Source organism: Aythya marila (assembly GCF_965140915.1).
Source record: "Aythya marila genome assembly, chromosome: 3".
Lineage (NCBI taxonomy): Eukaryota > Metazoa > Chordata > Aves > Anseriformes > Anatidae > Aythya > Aythya marila.
This window is the reverse complement of record NC_139044.1, coordinates 31,249,602-31,268,351: the sequence shown is the minus strand read 5'-3', so window position 1 is coordinate 31,268,351 and position 18,750 is coordinate 31,249,602. Positions and strand designations below refer to the sequence as shown.

Below are 18,750 nucleotides of genomic sequence, written 5' to 3'. Positions count from 1 at the left end.
TTCCTTCAGCTCTAGAAAACGACTGAAAAAAATAATGTATTGGTAAAGCCACAGGAAAGGGCCAAACCTTTATGTCCATTTTCCAAAGGAGGTTGAAGTTCCAATGTTTTTCAAGTTGCACACCTTGCTCATACACCTCGGAAGCCGGCATGCACAGCCATATGCTGTGACTTCATTGCAAACAAGCAGCTAACTGGCAGCTTGCTGACATTGCTCTTCAAAAGCAAAGACAAAACTTTTTCTCCAGTTGTCTGCTAAGACAAATTCTGGATCAATGCTATGAATAAAGCAGCCTGTGCTCAGAAGAGTCCACGCTATTAGAAACGAGCTGATATTCCAAGCCTTTTGTCACTTTTGCCCCCAGTTATTAACACAGCATCACTGAACACCAGGATTACATAATGTTTCACAGGAATTACAAAAGTGAGAAGCTTGCATCCAATTACTTAGTCAGAGAAGACTACAAAAGAACTCTGAATATCCTGAATTTAGAGTTAGCATCAAAAGGGTTTTTTTCTTTTTCTAAATACCAATTTAGAGATAAGACATCAGCTTGGCTCTTCATACTATCAAAGCAGCACATTTTACGTTAGCACATGTAACACCACCAGGATAATTACTAGGACAGCAGGTTGACCACGAGCCAGCAACATGCCCTTGTGGCAAAGAAGGGCAACGGTATCCTGAGTTGCATGAGGAGGAGAGCTGCCAGCAGGCTGAGGGAGGGGATCCTTCCCTTTTGCTCAGCACTGGTGAGGCAGCACCGGGACTACTCTGCTCGCTCAAGTAGCCAGGCTCTTTTCAGTAGTGCTCAGGGACAGTATGAGAGGCAGTGGGCACACACTGGAGCACAGGAGGTACCATCTAAACACCAGGAAACACTTCTCTCCTGTGCAGGTGACAAAGCGATGGGTTGCCCAAGGAGGCTGTGGAACCTCCCTCTTTGGGGATCTTCAAAAGCCACCTGGACGTGGTCCTTGACAACCTGCTCCAGGTGGCCCTGCTTGAGCAGGGGGTCCCAAGCTCCCTTCTAACTTCAGCCATTCAGTGACACCCAGCTCTTTATCAACAGCTTATCAGAGAGGGAAAAAACACCTCTACGCACATACATCCATCCTTCCTGGAAGGAGATGCAGACAAAAACGAAAGCCTGAAGAAAAGACAGTATATGCTGTAGCACAACTTCTAAGTTTAATTAGTTGCAAGAACAAGTGATCCAACAGAGCAGGCATTTCCAGATTCAGAAGCATTACATTTGGTAATTAAAAAAACTATTAGAAATTCTATCAGTGCCAAGGTAGCCAGTAATACAAAGACACAAAATTTCAGAAGTTAGTAACAACATGGGAATGGGTGCATGCCTATGAGTCAGTGCTTTTCTTCCTGTCCTCAACCCTATGCTTTCCTGTTTGCTTTCTGACTATAAGATCAACACCCTCATGACCTACACAGAGTTAACATGATCTGCAGATTCACAAGTACCCAGCATAACCAGTGAAAGCTGCTGGAGACTGAATATTGCCTCTGGTAAAGGCGTGAACTGCTTCCATTCATCTTAATCCATTGCTAAAGGCTTGCATCCTCCAAACATGGCAAAACTAGTCTGTTTAGATAATTCCCTCAGGGACCATCTTTTAATCATCCGTATGCTTATGTGGAATTTAATCTAGATAGCCTTTATACAAAGTTATCTTTACATCTTAGTTTATATTGGTAAGTTTCTCCATACATACAAGCTTTCTGTCAGTATTAGTCATTTTCCAGATTATATATATACATATATACCAAAAGACGGAGTTAAAATGTAATTCAGCCAGGCTGTACAATTGCTGTCACATGACATCTCGGGCAAAACTGTGAACTCACCATTACCATGTTTATGTTCTCTGTGGATTAAACGGATTCTCAAATGAAAGCAGTTTGCAAGTCATGAGACATTTAATAGGTCATTTCTACAATGCATTTAATCCATTAAAACAGAGAAACATGTGGTCCTTCCTGCAAGATGCTATAAACTTTATTCATGGAGATTAAGAATACTTGGGGAAGGGAGGGGGTGGCGGGCAAGGAAAGGATGGGAAGAGGCAGGCATTTTGGAACCATATTAATGGAGTAATTATTGCAAAATATGCCTGTCAGTCAAATGGCATTTTGGTAGACTAAACGCTATGTGAGAAGTTAAATTATGAGAGTGTTCTTGCATCAGCTACAGGGTACTTAAAGAAGCAAACATGCCTGGGGTTACAGAAATTACAAGTAATCATTCTACTAGCTCCGGCCAAACTATCTAGTGAATTTGAAGGTATTTTTTTTTAAAAATAATCTTTATAAGAAGAATGATTTGGGGGAAGCTGAAGAAACAACCATCTTCTAAAGGACAAAGAACATTAATCACCAGAGGATGCTTGAAGTAGGGTCAAATGTTTTAATTTTTTGAAGCCATTTCATCTCAAACAAACAAGAAAAAAAAAAAATAAAAAAAAAATAAAAAGAATATTCCCCCCAGCAGAAGTTAAGAGATTTAGCCATTCAGTCTATCCACTGAAAGATTTCTAGTTTTAAACTAACTGTGCCGATATAAAACAGCAGAAGTCTGCCAATTCCTGTATCAATATCCTTCCACATATCAGTTGGGCTTCTCCGTTTCATTTTTGTTGAAATACAGAAACCAAGCAATTCCTAAAATTGAAACAATGCTCAGAAACAGAGAGGAAATGATTTCCAAGTCAAAAAAGAACCTGACCTGATTCAAATTCCATGACACACTCAGCATTACGTGTTCTTACTGATGTTGAGATTTCAGTATGGACACAAACCAGAGTACAAACAGCTTGTAAGTTACCCAGTCTTTATATAAGAAGTCAGTATGTGCCTACATAAGCATTTTCTGGGGACTGAGGAGAGGGGACTGTTAAGTATGGTTAAGACTGGCACATCAGAAACTGATATCAGGGAACTACCACTAATTCCAGCCACAAATGTTCAATAATTTTTATTATAATTTCTTCGATACTATGAATAATTTAAGTGTCATTCTCCCCCCAACCAGAGCCTGGGTTACTGACAGCCTTTGAACCTTGTGTTTTGTCTGTCTTCATGCCAACAATCATCCCGTGCACCACTTAAGTCCCCAATTAGATCTGTTTTGACATGAAGTTAGTGGAAGAAGTTCTCTGCAGGCACACAAGCATCAGGACTATATGGGTATTTCCCCAGCCATTCACTGTGTAACAAAGTTAAACAACAACAAAAAGAGGTAAGAAACCTGGGCAACACTGTTTCAATCAAATGTATATAAACAACCAGGGTACTCATATACAGCTTCTAAATATCCCAAACTTAAGTAACTTGTACTCAAAGCAAACAGTCAGGTGATGTTTAGGGGTCTGGACTGCAACACAAGAAGCCAAGCATGTTGTATGGAAGTCATATGGAAACGGAGTATTATGTTCCTGGCTATGTGTTCACTGCCCCCATTAGATACGGAGCACAGGACTGAAAACAAGGTTCTTCCAAGGGTACCAGCTACACAAGTTACAAGTAACAGCCCTCCTGGTGTTAGACAAATATTAGCAAGCCACTCTTACTGGACAAAAACAGAGGCAGAACTCCATTTGCATTTGTGAAATTAATGCTCAAATAAAAGAAGCTTAGCTCCCCTTCTCCCCGTTTTGGGATAAAACAAAACCACCAACACAAGAAGAAACATTTTCAAGACTATCTTCTCATCAGCTTCTCATTACCTATAAAATTCTCTATCACAGGTTTCTAGGGGAGGAAACTGTAGTCCACTGTAAGCTCAAATGTGAGGGGTGCAGAAGACACCAAAGCTTCCCTCTTCTCCCAGAAAGGGATCAAATGGACAATAATGCTCCCAAAGAGCTGTAGATATGTGAAACAGACCAGGACAAGGCACAGGAGGGAAAATGTCTACCATCTTCCTACGGGAAGAACTTGCATATGTCTCAATGCTTGCCTAAAATCAGTGACAGCAGCTTCTGAACCCCTGCTCAGAAGCTATGCACTAGGCAGCCAAGCCTCAAGTATTTGCAACAAGCCTTAAATTGCCTACAGTAGCAAAAAGAAAACAGCAGTAACTGTACACACCCCCAAAATAAAACAAATAAGCCCTCTCTGCTCCATGCTATCAGTAAGCTACTGGAGCAAATATGTTTTACAGCAGATACCTAGGGGCTAGCTCGTATGGAAGTATGGTCTTAAAGGGAACGTAAGACCACAGTAAAACTAGCAGTTTTGTTAACTTCTCATTTCAAGTGTATCATAAAAACTTAAGCCATGCTTTTATTACACAGTTAAAAATAAAGTAATTCCAGCTCATTTTCAGTGTTATTTCATATGCTGCTGTTATGCCTTAGAGCAGCTTAGCAAAGCAATCAAGGCCTCTTCTTCCAAGAGCACCAGAAATTGTGGAAGTGTCAAAACTTAGATGAGAGAAGAGTCATCACAAGAAATGCCTTCAAAACCAAACTCCTACATCAGAGATTTCCCAAAGCTTTCTTATTCCCCAGAAAGAAGGAGCTCTGCACAGCCAGACAACTGCTGAAGCCAAGGCCAAGGCCCTCCCAGGGAACTCTCGGCTAATTAGGAGGTGGCTCCAGGTCCACCCCCAAAGGCAGACAGCAAGAGTGGTCCCTGCTTTGAGCTCACAGTTTCTCAACGCTAAGAGCATTTGGCTCTTAGCCAGCTCTATGCTCTCAACACCTCATCGATCCAATCCAACAGCTCCCCTGCAAAGTCAAAAGAGGCTGGAGGTGTTCAAAGTCTCTCAAGGTTGCTTTCAGAAGAAGTACGCAGCTGTGCCTGGAAAAACTGACCTAAGAAAACTTTACCAAGAATACAACTACAGAAGTGTAAAATAAATGCAGGAAGGGCATCTGTAGACATCACGATAATGCCACAAATTAAGCCTTAGAACCGCATGAAGGCCTGAACAGTTAACATGGGAAGGTGACTAGGGAATTTCTTCAGGCCTTAAATGGGTGAAGAAAAGAACCTAGAAATAGTAACAAATTTCATCAGTAAGTGATGATTTAAAAAAAATAAAAATCAATTACTTCTAGTTTCAGAAACAGTGGCCATCAGTGGCAGGTTCCATGGAAACTTCTCCATCAGACATCACACAGCTCACTTAAGAATGTTAATGCACTCGCCATATTTAATACTAATACCAAATTAACATGCAAATATTTTTACCGGGTGTAATTACAGCTTTGAGTTTTCTGTAGCGAAATATGCATTGATATGCTAAACTACGCTAGAGCATCACACCCAAGATTAAAAATTAAGAAAAAATAATGCTTATAACTGTAGCCAGTAGGGGTCATTTCAGTGTAAAAAATTGCATTGAAATAGAAGGCTAGAGACGGGAAGGAGAGTAAAAACCATCAGTTTCTACTCACACAGTTCCACAAATCACTTTAATTTCTTCCTCCCTGAACTGGGGTAGGTACCAAGGTACCATAGGGCTTACACTCCCAAACGACAGGATTAAGAGAAAAGCAGTCTTCGTTTTTTTTTTTTTTTTTTTTTTTTTTTTTAAAGAGATAAAGGAAAAACACTGCTTAGTATTACTGATACCTCACATATCACCATCCCATTCTGTTTCACACGTGCATGTAAACTGCACAACTGTCAATTGGTCACAGCAATTAAAAACACAGGGATAGTCAGCCTTATTTCAGCGAAGGGAGGTAGTACATTAAGTCCTCCCCTCGCTGTGAAGCCTCATACACAATACACGCCATAAAGAACAACACAGTTGTTTTTGTTGCTTGGAAAGAGGCAGTTTCCTGACTATTCACTAATAGGTATTCCAGTACTATTTATTAGGCTGACAGTTCAGCTCAGTTGCTTTTCATTTACGAGAATGAAAATTAAATAGATAAGTTATCTCCCCGACTATTCCTATAGGGACAGCTGGAACTAGTTTCTAACCACAACACTAATTGAAACGCGGTCTTGCCAACAAATGCTTCATACTATTTTCAACAGTAGATGGGACGTGTTACGAGTTGAACTACAGCAACGTACAGATTGCATCACTTCAAAGGAATGAAATACTCCTAAACTGCCAGAGACGTCCGTACTGCGATACAGTAAGGGAGCTGGAACATTGAGACAGTTAATGACTGTAGGCTTTTATTTCCTTTAACCAAGGGAGGGGAAAAAAAACACAACCCATTTAAGACAGTCTTTTGCTTAAAAACACGTGAAAAGAGAAATTCATCCAAAACAAGGTAGGTTTTTTGAAGAACCTTTTCTCTATATACCTGAACTTTTCATTTAAATATAACTTTACCAACACGTCAAAAAAAAAAAAAGAAAAAAAAAGTCTACAGCAACATACACAATCAGCCTCACAGACTCAACGAAGGTCTTCAAAGCAGTTCAGAGCCATATTTAATTCTTTAACGGAGCTTTTAACCCTGAAGCCAGCCCTATCCAAGTGACAGCTACAGATAGGATACCCTGGCTTGATACAATTCACTTGTGAGCAAGGTGAACGGAGCTTCAGATAATAACCTGTACCAGAATAAAGGTCAGATGATCACTAAAAAGGATCAGTTTTAGTTCTCTCAAAACAGTATATCATTTTAAATGCAAGTTTTTGGACAGATGCTGTCTCAACAGCTTTCTGGACTTTCTACTGCCCTCTACCCGCCGAGAGGAGCAAGCCTTGCTCTTATTTTCCAGAATTGTCGAAGCTTGCACTCTAAGTCTCACATACATTTATACATATCCCAAACTACTGGTTATTTGTAATCTCTTTACAGCGCCATGTTTTCCCTCGACTTGGGGGAAGAGAGAGCTGGAGGGACAGGGCAAAACAAGGGAGACTAAAAGACTTCTCCATGGCCTTTTGTAAAATAGCAGAGAAGAAATTTTAAGTACTCCAGTAGACGCACAATTTGAAGAGGGGGTGTGAACAAACTTCTCTCGCACTCCGTGCTCGCTCATCACCTCGCAAGCAGCGGGAGAGCAGCCGGGGAGACTTGGGGAAGAGCCGGGCACTAGGGATCCTTCTTGCTGTGAGAGCAGGGAAAAGCCAGCCTGCCTTATCGTGCACCCAGCGTGTGCGGGCGGGCAGATATTAAGTGACAGGAACAGGAAGGAAAACTTCACAACAGATGATCAGCCTTTGTGTTTCCTTACAGAGGAGGAATCCGGAACAGACATCATGCGTGCAGCACTGACCTCCCCTGATCTCAATCTGGCAAGCCGCTGCCAGGTCCTCTCTTATCGAGCAACCCGAGCAGGGGATCAGTAGCTGGCCGGCTTGACGCAAGCTACCGAGGAGCCAGAGAGCTACTAAGGAGGGGATAAAACTGGGAGCACTCGACGTTAGCTTAAGCTACTAAACTAAAGGGTAAAAAAAACTTTTCAGCAGTCCGTCGGGCAGAAGGGCCCGAAAGCCGCACTGGCGGCGGCGGGCGGGCAGAGCAAAGCAAAGCAGGAGCGGAGTAGGAGCCGAGAGGGGCGACCCCGGGCTCCCCACCTCGGGCGGAGCGGGGCGGCCTCGCCTCGGGTGCCGCCGCCGGGGGTCGGGGTCTCGGAGGAGCCGGGGACCGGGGGGAGGAGGGCCGGGGAAGGGGGTCTCCGTCCGCCTCTCACCTTCGCAGACGCCCACTTCGTACTCGGTGATGGAGTCGCCGTTGAGCGGCGGGCGAATGACACAGCGCAGCCCCCGGTCGCAGGCGCCGTGCAGCCCGTAGACGCCCCCGCAGCTCTCGTTGCGCTGCCGGGCGCACATGAAGCAGCAGCCGCAGATGCCCAGGACGATGCTGCCGGGGCAGCTCTTGGGCTCCTCGCACTTGGACTCGTCGCAGGGCAGGCAGACGAGCGCCCGCGTCCCCGACTCGCCCAGCAGCAGCGCCAGCAGCAGCAGCCACCCCGCCGCCGCCAGGTGCCAGCCGCCGCCACCTCCGCCGTCTCCGCCCGGGCGCCTCCTCCCCGCCGAGACCGCTGCCAGGTACATCCCGGCGCCGGGGGGAGCCCCGCCGGAGCCCCCGCGCCGGGCGGCGGACCCGAGCGTGCCGCGGCTCCTTCCCGCCGCCCCCGCCTGCGGCCCCCCGAGGAAAGTTTCCTCGCTCGGCGGCGGCCGCTTCAGCCAAACTTCTGCGCCGGGCGGCGGCGGCTCCGCCCGCTGCCCCCTTCGGGAAGCGGCGTCCGTCGGTCCGGCCGTCCCGCGGCTCCCGGCCCCGGCGGTCCCGTCTAAGGCCGGTGAGCGGCAGGCGCCCGCGAGCCCCTGGGCGCTGCTGCTGCTGGTGCTGCTGCTAGTGGTGGTGTTGCGCTGTGCCGTGCCGTGCTCCGCCGCGCTCCCCGCGCTGCGCCCCGCTCGCCGCCCGAGCCCCGACTCGCCTCCTGCCTGCGACTCGCCCCGCTCCGAGTGCGCCCTCTGCCCTTCCCCCATTGGGCGGTGATCGCCCTCTCCCCGCCCCCGATGCCCCTCCGCGCCTTCCTATTGGCTAGCTGCCCGGCGGGCCCCGCCCTCCTCCTCCTCCTCCTCCTCCTCCTCCTCCTCCTCCTCCTCCTCCTCCTCTCCCTCTCCCCCCAGCTCCCGGGGCCGGGGAGCGACGCAGCCGAGGCGGGCGGCGGCAGCAGCCTGGGCCCCACGGCGGCCGCCGCCTCCCCCCGTCCCGCCCCTCCCCTCCCTTCCCCTCCCCCGCCCGGGACTCCGAGCGGGGCGAGGCGGGCGGGCAGGACCCCGGGGGGACCCCGTGGGCGGAGAGGGGCCCCGCACCCCCCCCCCCTTCTCCTCCTCCTCCTCCTCCTCCTCCTCCTCCTCCTCCTCCTCCTCCTCCTCCTCCCCCAAGTGAGTGGTGCGGGACGGGGAGCCCCCCGCGCACCGCCCCGTCCCGTCCCGTCCCGTCCCTTCCCTTCCCGTTCCGTCAGCGCCGGGGCTCTGCGGACCGCTCCCCGCCGCCCCTCGCACGGCGGCCGCGTCCCGGGCTCCCCGCGGCCGGCGGCGCCCCCGCAGGGCCGGCAGGCGGAGGGGCTCCGTGCCCCGCCGCACGCAGGGAGCCGCCGCTGCTGCTGCCCAGAGGCTGCCCCCACCGCAGCCCCGCCGGCGGCTCCGGGAGGGAAGGGCAGGCTCTCCGCGGCGGCCCGGGGGGCCTGAGGGCTGTGCGGGAGGCTTGCTCCGCCGCCAGAGAGTGACGGAGTTGTGGGGATGGAGGGGACGAAGCGGCTCGCTCGGCAGGTGGGGCGAGGGCAGCTGCGCAGCGCCGAGCCCGGGGAGCCGTCGGTTGCCCGCACGGGTGCCAGCGATGAGGCAGATTTTAGGAGGGAGGCTCTGGAAACTTAATCTAGGTGATTCAGGAGGGTGCCAAGGCATGGCTCGCACGGTTCCCCCAAACGCCCACTCTCTGAGAAAGGGCCACTTGTGGTGTCCATGGGAGATCTGCTCCGTGGGGGCAAGGTAAAAGGCAACTTGCTGCCAGCAACAGGAGCGCTACAGTAAAGCTTTGTCAGCAACGGTGTATCTTTTTTGCTGCGGAAAAAGCCCTGTAAATCACCCTCATGCATTCCAGCCGAAGTGTCTCTTTGTAGCAAAGGTTCCTCATCACCATCATAGGCCCTTTTCTAATGGAAACAGTGCAGCTGTGTAACCCGACGGTGAAAAATAAAGCGTTTTCTCTATTAAAAATAATGACGTCTTCATCATATCAGAATGGCTGACTGTATTCGGATCCATTCAGAATTTAAACTAAGTTTCAAAAGTTTATTTTTCAAGAGCTACAAATGTTTAAATTCGCCCCAGTAGCTTGCAAGGCACTTGTCTTGGTCTGTGTTTTTCAGTACAACGTTATTGTGATGAAATGCCGCCCATACAGCATGCACTACATGGATTAGGGCCATTTAGCTGACATATCTCAAAAAGTAATGGACAATGAGAAGCAACCATCTACCAGGCATCAGCATTTGAACTAATACAATACAATATTTTCAAACAGAGTTGGAAAGCAAATGATAAGGTGATCTCATTAAAGGCCCCATGTTTTGGTATAAACAAATCCAGCGAATCCATTTGAGAGGAAACAAAACACAACACGGTTCATTGCTGTGTTCTGTAAAGCAGTAAGACAGGAGAGCACTGGAGGTCGTATTAGCAAGCCAAGCACTCAGGCTCTGAACATCATGGCAAACTGGTGATACTCCTGGGCATATCAATGCACCGAGCAAGACGTTTTGTAAAATGTTTCTTCAAAAATTCTGGTCTGTCAGCCTCAGGACACTCACATCAATCTCCCAAAGCACCTGCAGGGGTCAGAGTACTTTTGATTCACCAGAAGTTTCCACCAAAAACAAACAAACAAACAAACAAACAAACAAAAACCAACCCTCTGTGATTTGGGTAAGAGCAGTATGTAAAAACATACCTTCAGTATGTAGCTTTGCTGAGATTGGTTTTAGAATGAGGCATACATTTCCTGTGGCTATATTTTTTAAATACTATTCACGAATCTAAGTCTGTGCAGACAGGAGTTACAAAAATGATTTCAGTGCTGGAGAGGATGCATGATACAATAACTAACGAAGAATTTAATTCAAAGTTCTTAGTTTATCAAATGATGAAAAGTGATCTGATTACAGAATGTTAATACTTCTGTGTGGAAAAATCAACTGGCCTATGAAAAACATGTAGGTATTTTTTCCAGGACCTGTGTGCAATAGGTTCAATATTTCCCAGACATGCCTGACCTACCAGTCCTGTACTGTACTGATGTGTGTTATATTTGAGGCACAAAGAATTCATAGGACCTACTACATCTTTGCATGTGTGGGAACAAAGAAGTGCTAGAAGCAGTACAAAACCAGATGAAGAGGAAAGCTAGGAACAGCTCAGATAAGAAAGTTGTAGGGCCCTGAGAAAAAGAGAGCAAACTTTTGAGCTGAGTGCCAACAGAGAGAGGCTTCAGCTGTGAGCAAGATTAGAGCCCTGCGTCATAGGCTGTTTACCCCATAATAGCTTCATGTAAGGGAACAAAATGCAGAAATATTTATGCTACAAGTATAAAATGTAGGGTTCTTGTCTTCTCAGGCCTTGTCCTTTTGGTGCAAGTCATAAACTACTCATGCACATACTCGTATTTCCCTTTTCTGGCCCCACTAAATATTTCATTGCACAGTGGCACAGCTTCAGCAGGAAAGGTAGAGAAGGCTCTTGTCCCAAACCTGAGAGGAGTCCATAGGGACAATGAGGTACTCCTTGGAAATCAGCAAATCTGATATTTGATGACTTTACTGGGAAGGTGAATTTCACTGTTTTCCCCAGCAAGAAACAGTGAAGGATTTTTACAGGGAAATTGACTGGATTTACTGCCTCTTGATTTACTAAGGGATTTAGATCCTAAGATCCAAATCACTTAAGAGTAAGTAGATTCAGCTACTGAAGTGAGATCCAGCTCCTAATTTTCCCTAGAAACAGTTTAGTAAATACTGCAAAATTCAACTGTGGGAGGATGAAAAGCATTCTGATAAACAGGCTGTAGCAGCTAAATTTTCCTGGGCTTGTTTTTCTGTAATGTTAGTGTTGTACTGAAGCCACATCTAGGCTGGATGAAGTTGCAGCACTAATAGGAGCAGAACAGTAGAGCATGCTTGGTCGTCATGTAATTGGAGCTTTTACAAAACCAGGCACTGCTAATGAGAAAGCTACTACCTCCTTCACTAACTCCTCCGCCCCTCGCTCCTCTCACTACTGGTGAATATCCCTGTGTGAAATATAGATGTTTGGCATAAACCTCCTGATAGGTCTAATAGTCACAATAACCACAACTGAAATACACATTGCATTTTCTTGACACAGGAAAAAATAATATCTATAGTACCAAAAATTAAAACTTTTTTTTTTTTTTTTTCCTAACAAGAAGCAAAATATCAGAATGTCTTCATTCTGATTCCAAAGTTTGTTTTCAGTAAGTTGATATACACCAATAATTCCTTATGTATATTTGAATTCTGTAATAATGGTGATTTTAATTCTAAGGTTATAATTTATTTTTTTTTCTATGCTAACATTTTGTTTCTTTTCTGTGCTTCATGGTGTCTTTGTTGCACATTAAATTTCCTCTTTATTATTTAGTCAGTTAAGATCACTTGTGTCTCCTTTGCAGCAGTCTCTAGGTATAAACTTTTCCGTAAACAGGTTATACACATGAGCAATCTCTACTCGCAGAAAAAAAAAAGAATCAAGATGAAACCTGTCACTATTACAAGCAGTGCTGAATCAGTCTGAACCACATGAGAATAATTTCTCTCTTCTTCACAGAGATATCATAGACTTATTTTAGTAGTAGCTGCAAGGTGTTTCCAAACCTTTAAATGGAAAATACTGTGAAATTGGAAAACTGAATATGAGAATTCATTTTAATAGAAACAATCTTTTTAAGAATTGTTTTGAACCAGTTCCCAATAAATATATATCCCACCAGGTAGTCTCTGTTGTTTTTTCAGTCCCATAAATCTTTCCTTTCAGTTGAATTCCTAGCTTGGGACAGCTCAGTGGTTCAATATGTAAGTCCGGAATAACTGACAGACAGAAGCATTTGCAGATTTTTCTAATACATCTGGGACTGCTCATAGAGAACATACAAGTAAAAGGACCTGCTTTTTTAATGGACCCAAAATCAACCGCATAAGGAATTTGAAAATGCAATTGCATGACTAATTTATTTCTACATGTTTTTTTTAACAAGCAGAAGCTATAAATTAATAAAAATGGCAAACAAATAAGCTATAAATGAATAGGATTGGCCATCTGTGGATGCAGTTCTTCACGTTGCACTTAAATCACTGAAATCATTACACATTCAAGTTAAGGATTTGCTTGGATCTAAGCATTTTATAATATGTATCTTACAAATTGCAAGGTTAAAGAACTAGGAAGTCAATACCTGTTTAAGGCTTGCTACCAGGAGGCTTTCAGGAGAAATAACTGTTGTGTCTAAAAATGCAATTTTGTATTTAAATTGATCACCCTCAAGGTCATGTTGGTTCTAGCTTCTTTAGCATGAAGAAAATCTTTTTAACAAATAAGCACAGTTAGCACAGAAAGACAATTTGCTGTCAGTTTACGAAAGAAAAGTAGAAGTATTTTAAATGGGTATGTCAGTCTAGAAAATATGTACATTTTTGTTACCGAAAATCTGGCCACCAGAAAGGTAGGTGGATTAGATCATCATCTACATCCATTTTCATAATGCTGCATACTGATAACTGATAAGATTTTAAATGTTAAAATATAAAACTGAAAATTCTGTGTTTATTTCACTGCAATCTGCTTGGTATCGATATCTACAATATAAAATAGATAAAATCAGATAGCATAAGGGATACACTTGATGTATCTAGAAGCTATCATAGCTAATTCCACAGCTCAATATGTCCAAAGGAAATTATCTTCACAGAGTCTCTAGGCAAGGTATTTTTTCTCAAACATGGTTTTGAGCTATTGAAGGAAAAGCATGAGAGGCTAAAGTTAGCAGGACTAAGCTGATGGGTAGCTGCTTATCAAGGTAAGTCAGGCCCCAGCAGTAATACTCTTTATTTCTGCTCAAATTCATCAAAACTTGATTGAGCTTCAAACTCTTCAAAATTTGACCTGGCATCTATAACCAATTCAAACAGGGACAAAATGGCTTGTCTTTTGTTTTGCTTAAGACAAATGCTACAAGGCAAAAATGTCAAATTATGAATGAATTACAGACTTATTCAGAGAACACTATATAAATTGATTTTTTTTTTTTTTCCAGGAACAACTTTAAAATGTTTTTTAATAACACAATTAATGACAATCTCACATTTCTCTTTTCCTAAGAGGACTATATCTATAAAATATCTACAAATATATACCTTCTGTGTTAGAGAAATTTTACTTCATCAATACATTTATATGTGCGGGCCTAGTCAGCTCTTGATTATCAAGAGTATCCTGAAAAAAAAAAAAAAAGTACCCATAGGCAAAATGTATGCAAGTGGGAACACACAATGAGAACATAACGGAGAATAGAGTAGGTTGGTGACACAGCTGGCTGGAGAGGCAGGGACCCCTGAGCCAGCCCTACCCCAGTGGGTATGCTCCATCCAGGTCCCTATGCTCTTGCAACATGCTTAATCCATAACCCAGAGAAGTCATCAGCAGTTAATTGGGAGGCAACTCTAGCTGATCCTGCTGTATGGCAAGGGGGCCATATAAAGCCCTGTGAGTTTCCTGACATTATTTTCTATAACTCTTTCAGGCAGCATTTCATATTCTGGCTACGTTCTGACTGTCTGAACTCATGTAAGCCTGTGGTTATTAAGACAATCTCAACCTGGCCCTTTACGTATTTAGCAAATTAATACTATTTTTGATGTCTTTATTAAAGCTGGATAAAGCTTGCACTCCAAGAAATCACAGAGTATTTCCAGTGTTTTTCCTAACACTTTCTAGATTTTAATGCTGATAAATGTAACTGGCCATAAAACCACCAATCCCTACTGACTTGCTTCCATGCGTGTCTCTAATCACCTTCTCGGTTTCTTTGGATGATGATGTGGGTTAGCAAAAATGTTTAGGACAAAGTCAAAGGCTCTTCTGGTTATTACAACTTTATGTATAACAAATTAAGAAGTTTGGCTTCTGATATCTACCACGTGTGTTGACGAAATCAGATTTTCCTGGTTTGTCCATCTTAGGAAACTAGCATTGCTTATGAGAATAAAGCAGAGACATTTTCCCAAATTAAAACAGTATTTCTGTAAATTGTCTGAACTTCTTTATTTCTCTTCATGGATAGCAAATAGTTAGTCTAATTGTTCAGTTTCTTAACAGATCGGTTAGAACTACGCACAGCTTGGATACCATTTGCAAAGCCCATATGTCTAGAGTTACTGTGGTGTGCTTACAGTGAGAGAAAAAGATTAGTATAAATCAGCATTTATACAAATTGTTTGGTCTGCATTATTTTTTATAACATCTTTGGGCAAAAACTGGGTAAAGATATTATTTCAAGATCAACTAGACCTTACTCCTTCCATCCTTGTTTCCTTTTAGTATTTCCTTTTTTGTGTTGTGATAATAGTTAGCCTCCCTTGGCTGATTTCAATATATTAACAAGAATTATTCTTTAGCTTTTGTCATTATTCTTTAAATTATTAGAAATATGGTGACTTGTCTTTTAAATTGCTAACTAGACTGAGAGACTTTGCCAGTCTGAATTCTGTGTAGGCTTCAGCAAATGTTAGTGCACTCAGCCTATATCAGAAGATGCTCAATATCATGCAAGATCACATTCCCTTTCTTTCAGTATGCAGGAAGACATATTCAGTAGATTTCCTGGTCCAGGTTGCTTGAAAGAAGCAAATGGATGTTGATGCATGCCCAATGTTTCGAACACCATTCACCTTCTCAAGTTTGAACTGGGAATCATAATATAAGGGACACAGGTAGAGTTAAGGAAAAAAGCCAGAAGGTAAAATGACTTGCTTATAAAAAGGGCAGCAACATAGTTAGAAAAGGAACACAGCATCTCCTGCCTCTTAAAGCATTTCTGCCTCACAAACTCATCATTTCAGATAATGCTGAGAAAATAGTGGTGCAAGGAAACAAGCCCTGAACAGCAGAGAAGCCTTAGCAGTAAGAAGAAAGGAGGCTGGTTTGATTTGAATGGACCAATAGAGAGGAGCTGGACAGTGAAGTTTTCTCAGTCCAGGGAAAAGATGGGATGGATATAACTGTGTGGAACAGCTTCCTACCATCAGTAGGAACTTGTCAGATATTGGCAGTTTCCTAGACATTTTCAGTTCTCTCACTTCCTAGCAATAAGACACATGACATCATCAGTATTATTCTCCAGACCTTTGGTCTTTGCTAACAGGGGATTAAAGTCAACTGCCTAAATCACCCCCTTTAAGGTAAAAGAGTTGTCCTCCCATGAAATCTTCAGATCATTGCTTTTCAGCTGAAGCACATCTCCCGTTCTAGGAAAATCTTTACTTATGGGTTTTTGTGAAAGAAATAACTACTCTCTTCTTTCCTTCACAGCTCATTTCAGCCTTTTGTAACCTGCCCCCCAGTTTAACTGGGCTCTAGGTTGAATAGACAGATTTTTAGCATACTTTAGCTGATGATGGTGAGTTTATCAAAAGTACTTTCTAAGGTTTCATATAATTATTGTGTTCTCTTGCGTGCTTCTTTGACTGACACGTTTTTGCCTTTTTGCATTTTTATTATAAAGATATTTTTTTTTCTTCAGAAAAAAGTAACAGAGTTTGGGTAACTAATTTGAGAAAAGGGCTGATCAAATCTTACAAGACAATCTTTACGATGAGAAACTCTGCTATTGGGCTCCTATTATTTCATGGCAGTGAAGCTGTTAGAATTCTCTTAGTAAGGAGAAAGTCTTACTAAGTAAGGAGAAATTCTTACTTATAAGGAGAAAGAAGCTCACCACTTCAAGCAATGCAGACTAGCAGCAAAAAGGTATTTTTTACAAAGCAGTTAATCTGGCTCTATAGGTGATTTTTTATTGCTAGATTTCTAAACAGCAAATAGCTAACACCTGGGATATGGTACAAGGCATGTTCAGCCTTTTCACGTGCTGTTTTAGCTACAATCCTTCATCAGAAGGTGTAGCATTGTCACCATCCTGACTTGAGTTTTATAACTGCTATTCTCAGCGTTCAGATGGATCTCTTGATGAGGCTGAGACTAGAGTGCTGCTCCAGTTCTGTTGTCCTCCTACACTGTGTAGTATATTTTGGTAGGGTAAAACCACTGTTATTAATAGTTCCTCACTGATGCTCTCTCAAAAAGACAAACAGGTGAGCAGAAAGAGGATAATTGTTCACAGTTTCCCTGACATACTTGAGAGAGAGAGTTGAGAGAACAACTGGAAGCAGGATGTAATCAAACTTCAGGTCCTTCCTACACCTTCTGAATCATTTTTTATTTCAAGCAAGGGCAAAAGCACCTTGAGCCACCTTCCTTTCTTTGGTCATCCAACATAGGCTTTTGCAGATCAACCCCCCAGTGAATTCCTTTCTTAATAACATTTTCCTATCTCTTAACTCACAGCATTTTCATTTTCTTTCATACAAGAAAGGGTATTCCTTGATTCAGCTTAAGTCATGAAATTGGAATCATATCAGTTTTTAATTTAGTCTGGTGTTTTATAGAGAACCTATTAAAATGAATACAAAAATATACAGATGCACTCTTCCTTAATTCTTGAATTTCTATAGGTCTTCATTCTCAATATAATGATTTTAAGGCACAACCATTATTATTATTTTTAAGAAAATGTATTTTCAGTTCTGTAGCTGAAGCTAAAAAAATGACAATTATGCAGTATGCAGTATTTCAAGTCCAGCTGGTTATTTGCTACAATTTTTACCATAATATCCTTGATATTTTCAATTTGTTGTAAGAAAGGAAGGCCTTCACAGTCCTACACTGAAAGCTACACTCAAAGCTGTACTTAGTAACTGTTGCTGTTGAATCAGAAAACACCTTATCTGGAGAATCTAAAGAAATAAAATTAAGAGATTAAGAATAAAAAAGGCTTATGCATTCCTTTCTTCTTTATACTATCTACAGTGCTATGAATAATGAGCTGTAGTACTTCACAACATTTATACTTCCATTCACCACAGAAATTGAAAAAGAGTATAACCCCCAGCTTGAAGCTCCCACTGTGATTTATCTAACTTTGATAATGGTCAGGTATGCTTCTAATGTACAGTATCAACTAATCAACACATCCCCCTTCCATAAATTCACAAAGACATTTTTCCTGAGTTCTGCTGAGTTTTTCATTTTAGTTGAAGTTGTTGCAATTGTTATGCCTGCTAGTGACCTCCAGAGCTGACAGCCTGAATTTTTATAATGCCTGCTGAAAAGCCAGACTCTTCAGGTGAGGGCTGCCACAAACTGGAACTTCTCTGAGATGAAGGCAGTGGTACATGCATACACATAGTGCTCAATTTGAAAGGAAAATGTGCAACAAATAACTGAGAAGTTTATCTGGTGGCTCTCACTATGGTTTGGTGGTGATGGGTGATCAACCTTGGCTGATGGGTGATCAGCTTTAAAGTACATTCTTAAAGTTTGGACAATGCAATCATTGTAAATTCTGTGGCAGAGTTAAATATTTACCTTCCAAATAATAATTTTAAATACCCACCCCTTCCTTCCCCCAGTGTTACATAGATTGTTGGGGTACTGCCAAGCTCATTGCAAAGCAGTTATAAAACTCTGTGATTTGGTAGAAAATTCTCTAGTGAGTTGTGTATCTACTTAATACTTATCATTAGCAAACATATCAAAACATATCAGTAGACCTTTCCTAACTGTATCTAAATGGCAAGAGTTAGTCTTAAATAGCTCTTCAATACTGGAGTTTTTGTTTTTGTCATAAAAGGGTATGAGGTACATGGGTATTTTAGATAGCAGCTAGAAGTAGTGAAAGCTGGTATTTTTCCTCCTAGTGTAGAAAATCATCTCTCCAAGTTTCTAGGGTATTAGGAAAGTCTTTTTCTTTTGTTTTGCTTTTCTTTGTATTAATGGATAAGCCAGGGCAGATTTGTCACTGATATCTCTGGGTTCAGTAGAGATCTCTGGCTGAGTAGAGAAACATACAACAAAGAGAAAATGTGTTGGTTCAGGAAAGGACTTGAAGTAATTTAGATTTTTTTTCCCCCCTTTTTACAAAATAGGCAAAGAAAAGTGAAAATTATCAAAAGGAA

The 18,750-nt window shown here is 42.8% G+C and overlaps 1 protein-coding gene across 2 annotated transcripts in view; it reads right to left on the bottom strand.

The window, feature by feature from the left end:
• CRIM1 (cysteine rich transmembrane BMP regulator 1) overlaps nucleotides 1-8,392 on the bottom strand; it is a 180,265-nt gene extending 171,873 nt beyond the window's left edge. The window contains exon 1 of one of the 2 annotated variants that reach the window (XM_082757788.1): nucleotides 7,633-8,392. In XM_082757788.1, coding sequence (XP_082613914.1) covers nucleotides 7,633-7,996 — 364 coding nt within the window. In that variant the 5' untranslated portion in view covers nucleotides 7,997-8,392. The remainder of the gene's footprint in view (nucleotides 1-7,632) is intronic. The other variant, XM_082757787.1, reaches the window with a different exon arrangement.
• Nucleotides 8,393-18,750: the final 10,358 nt, after the last annotated feature.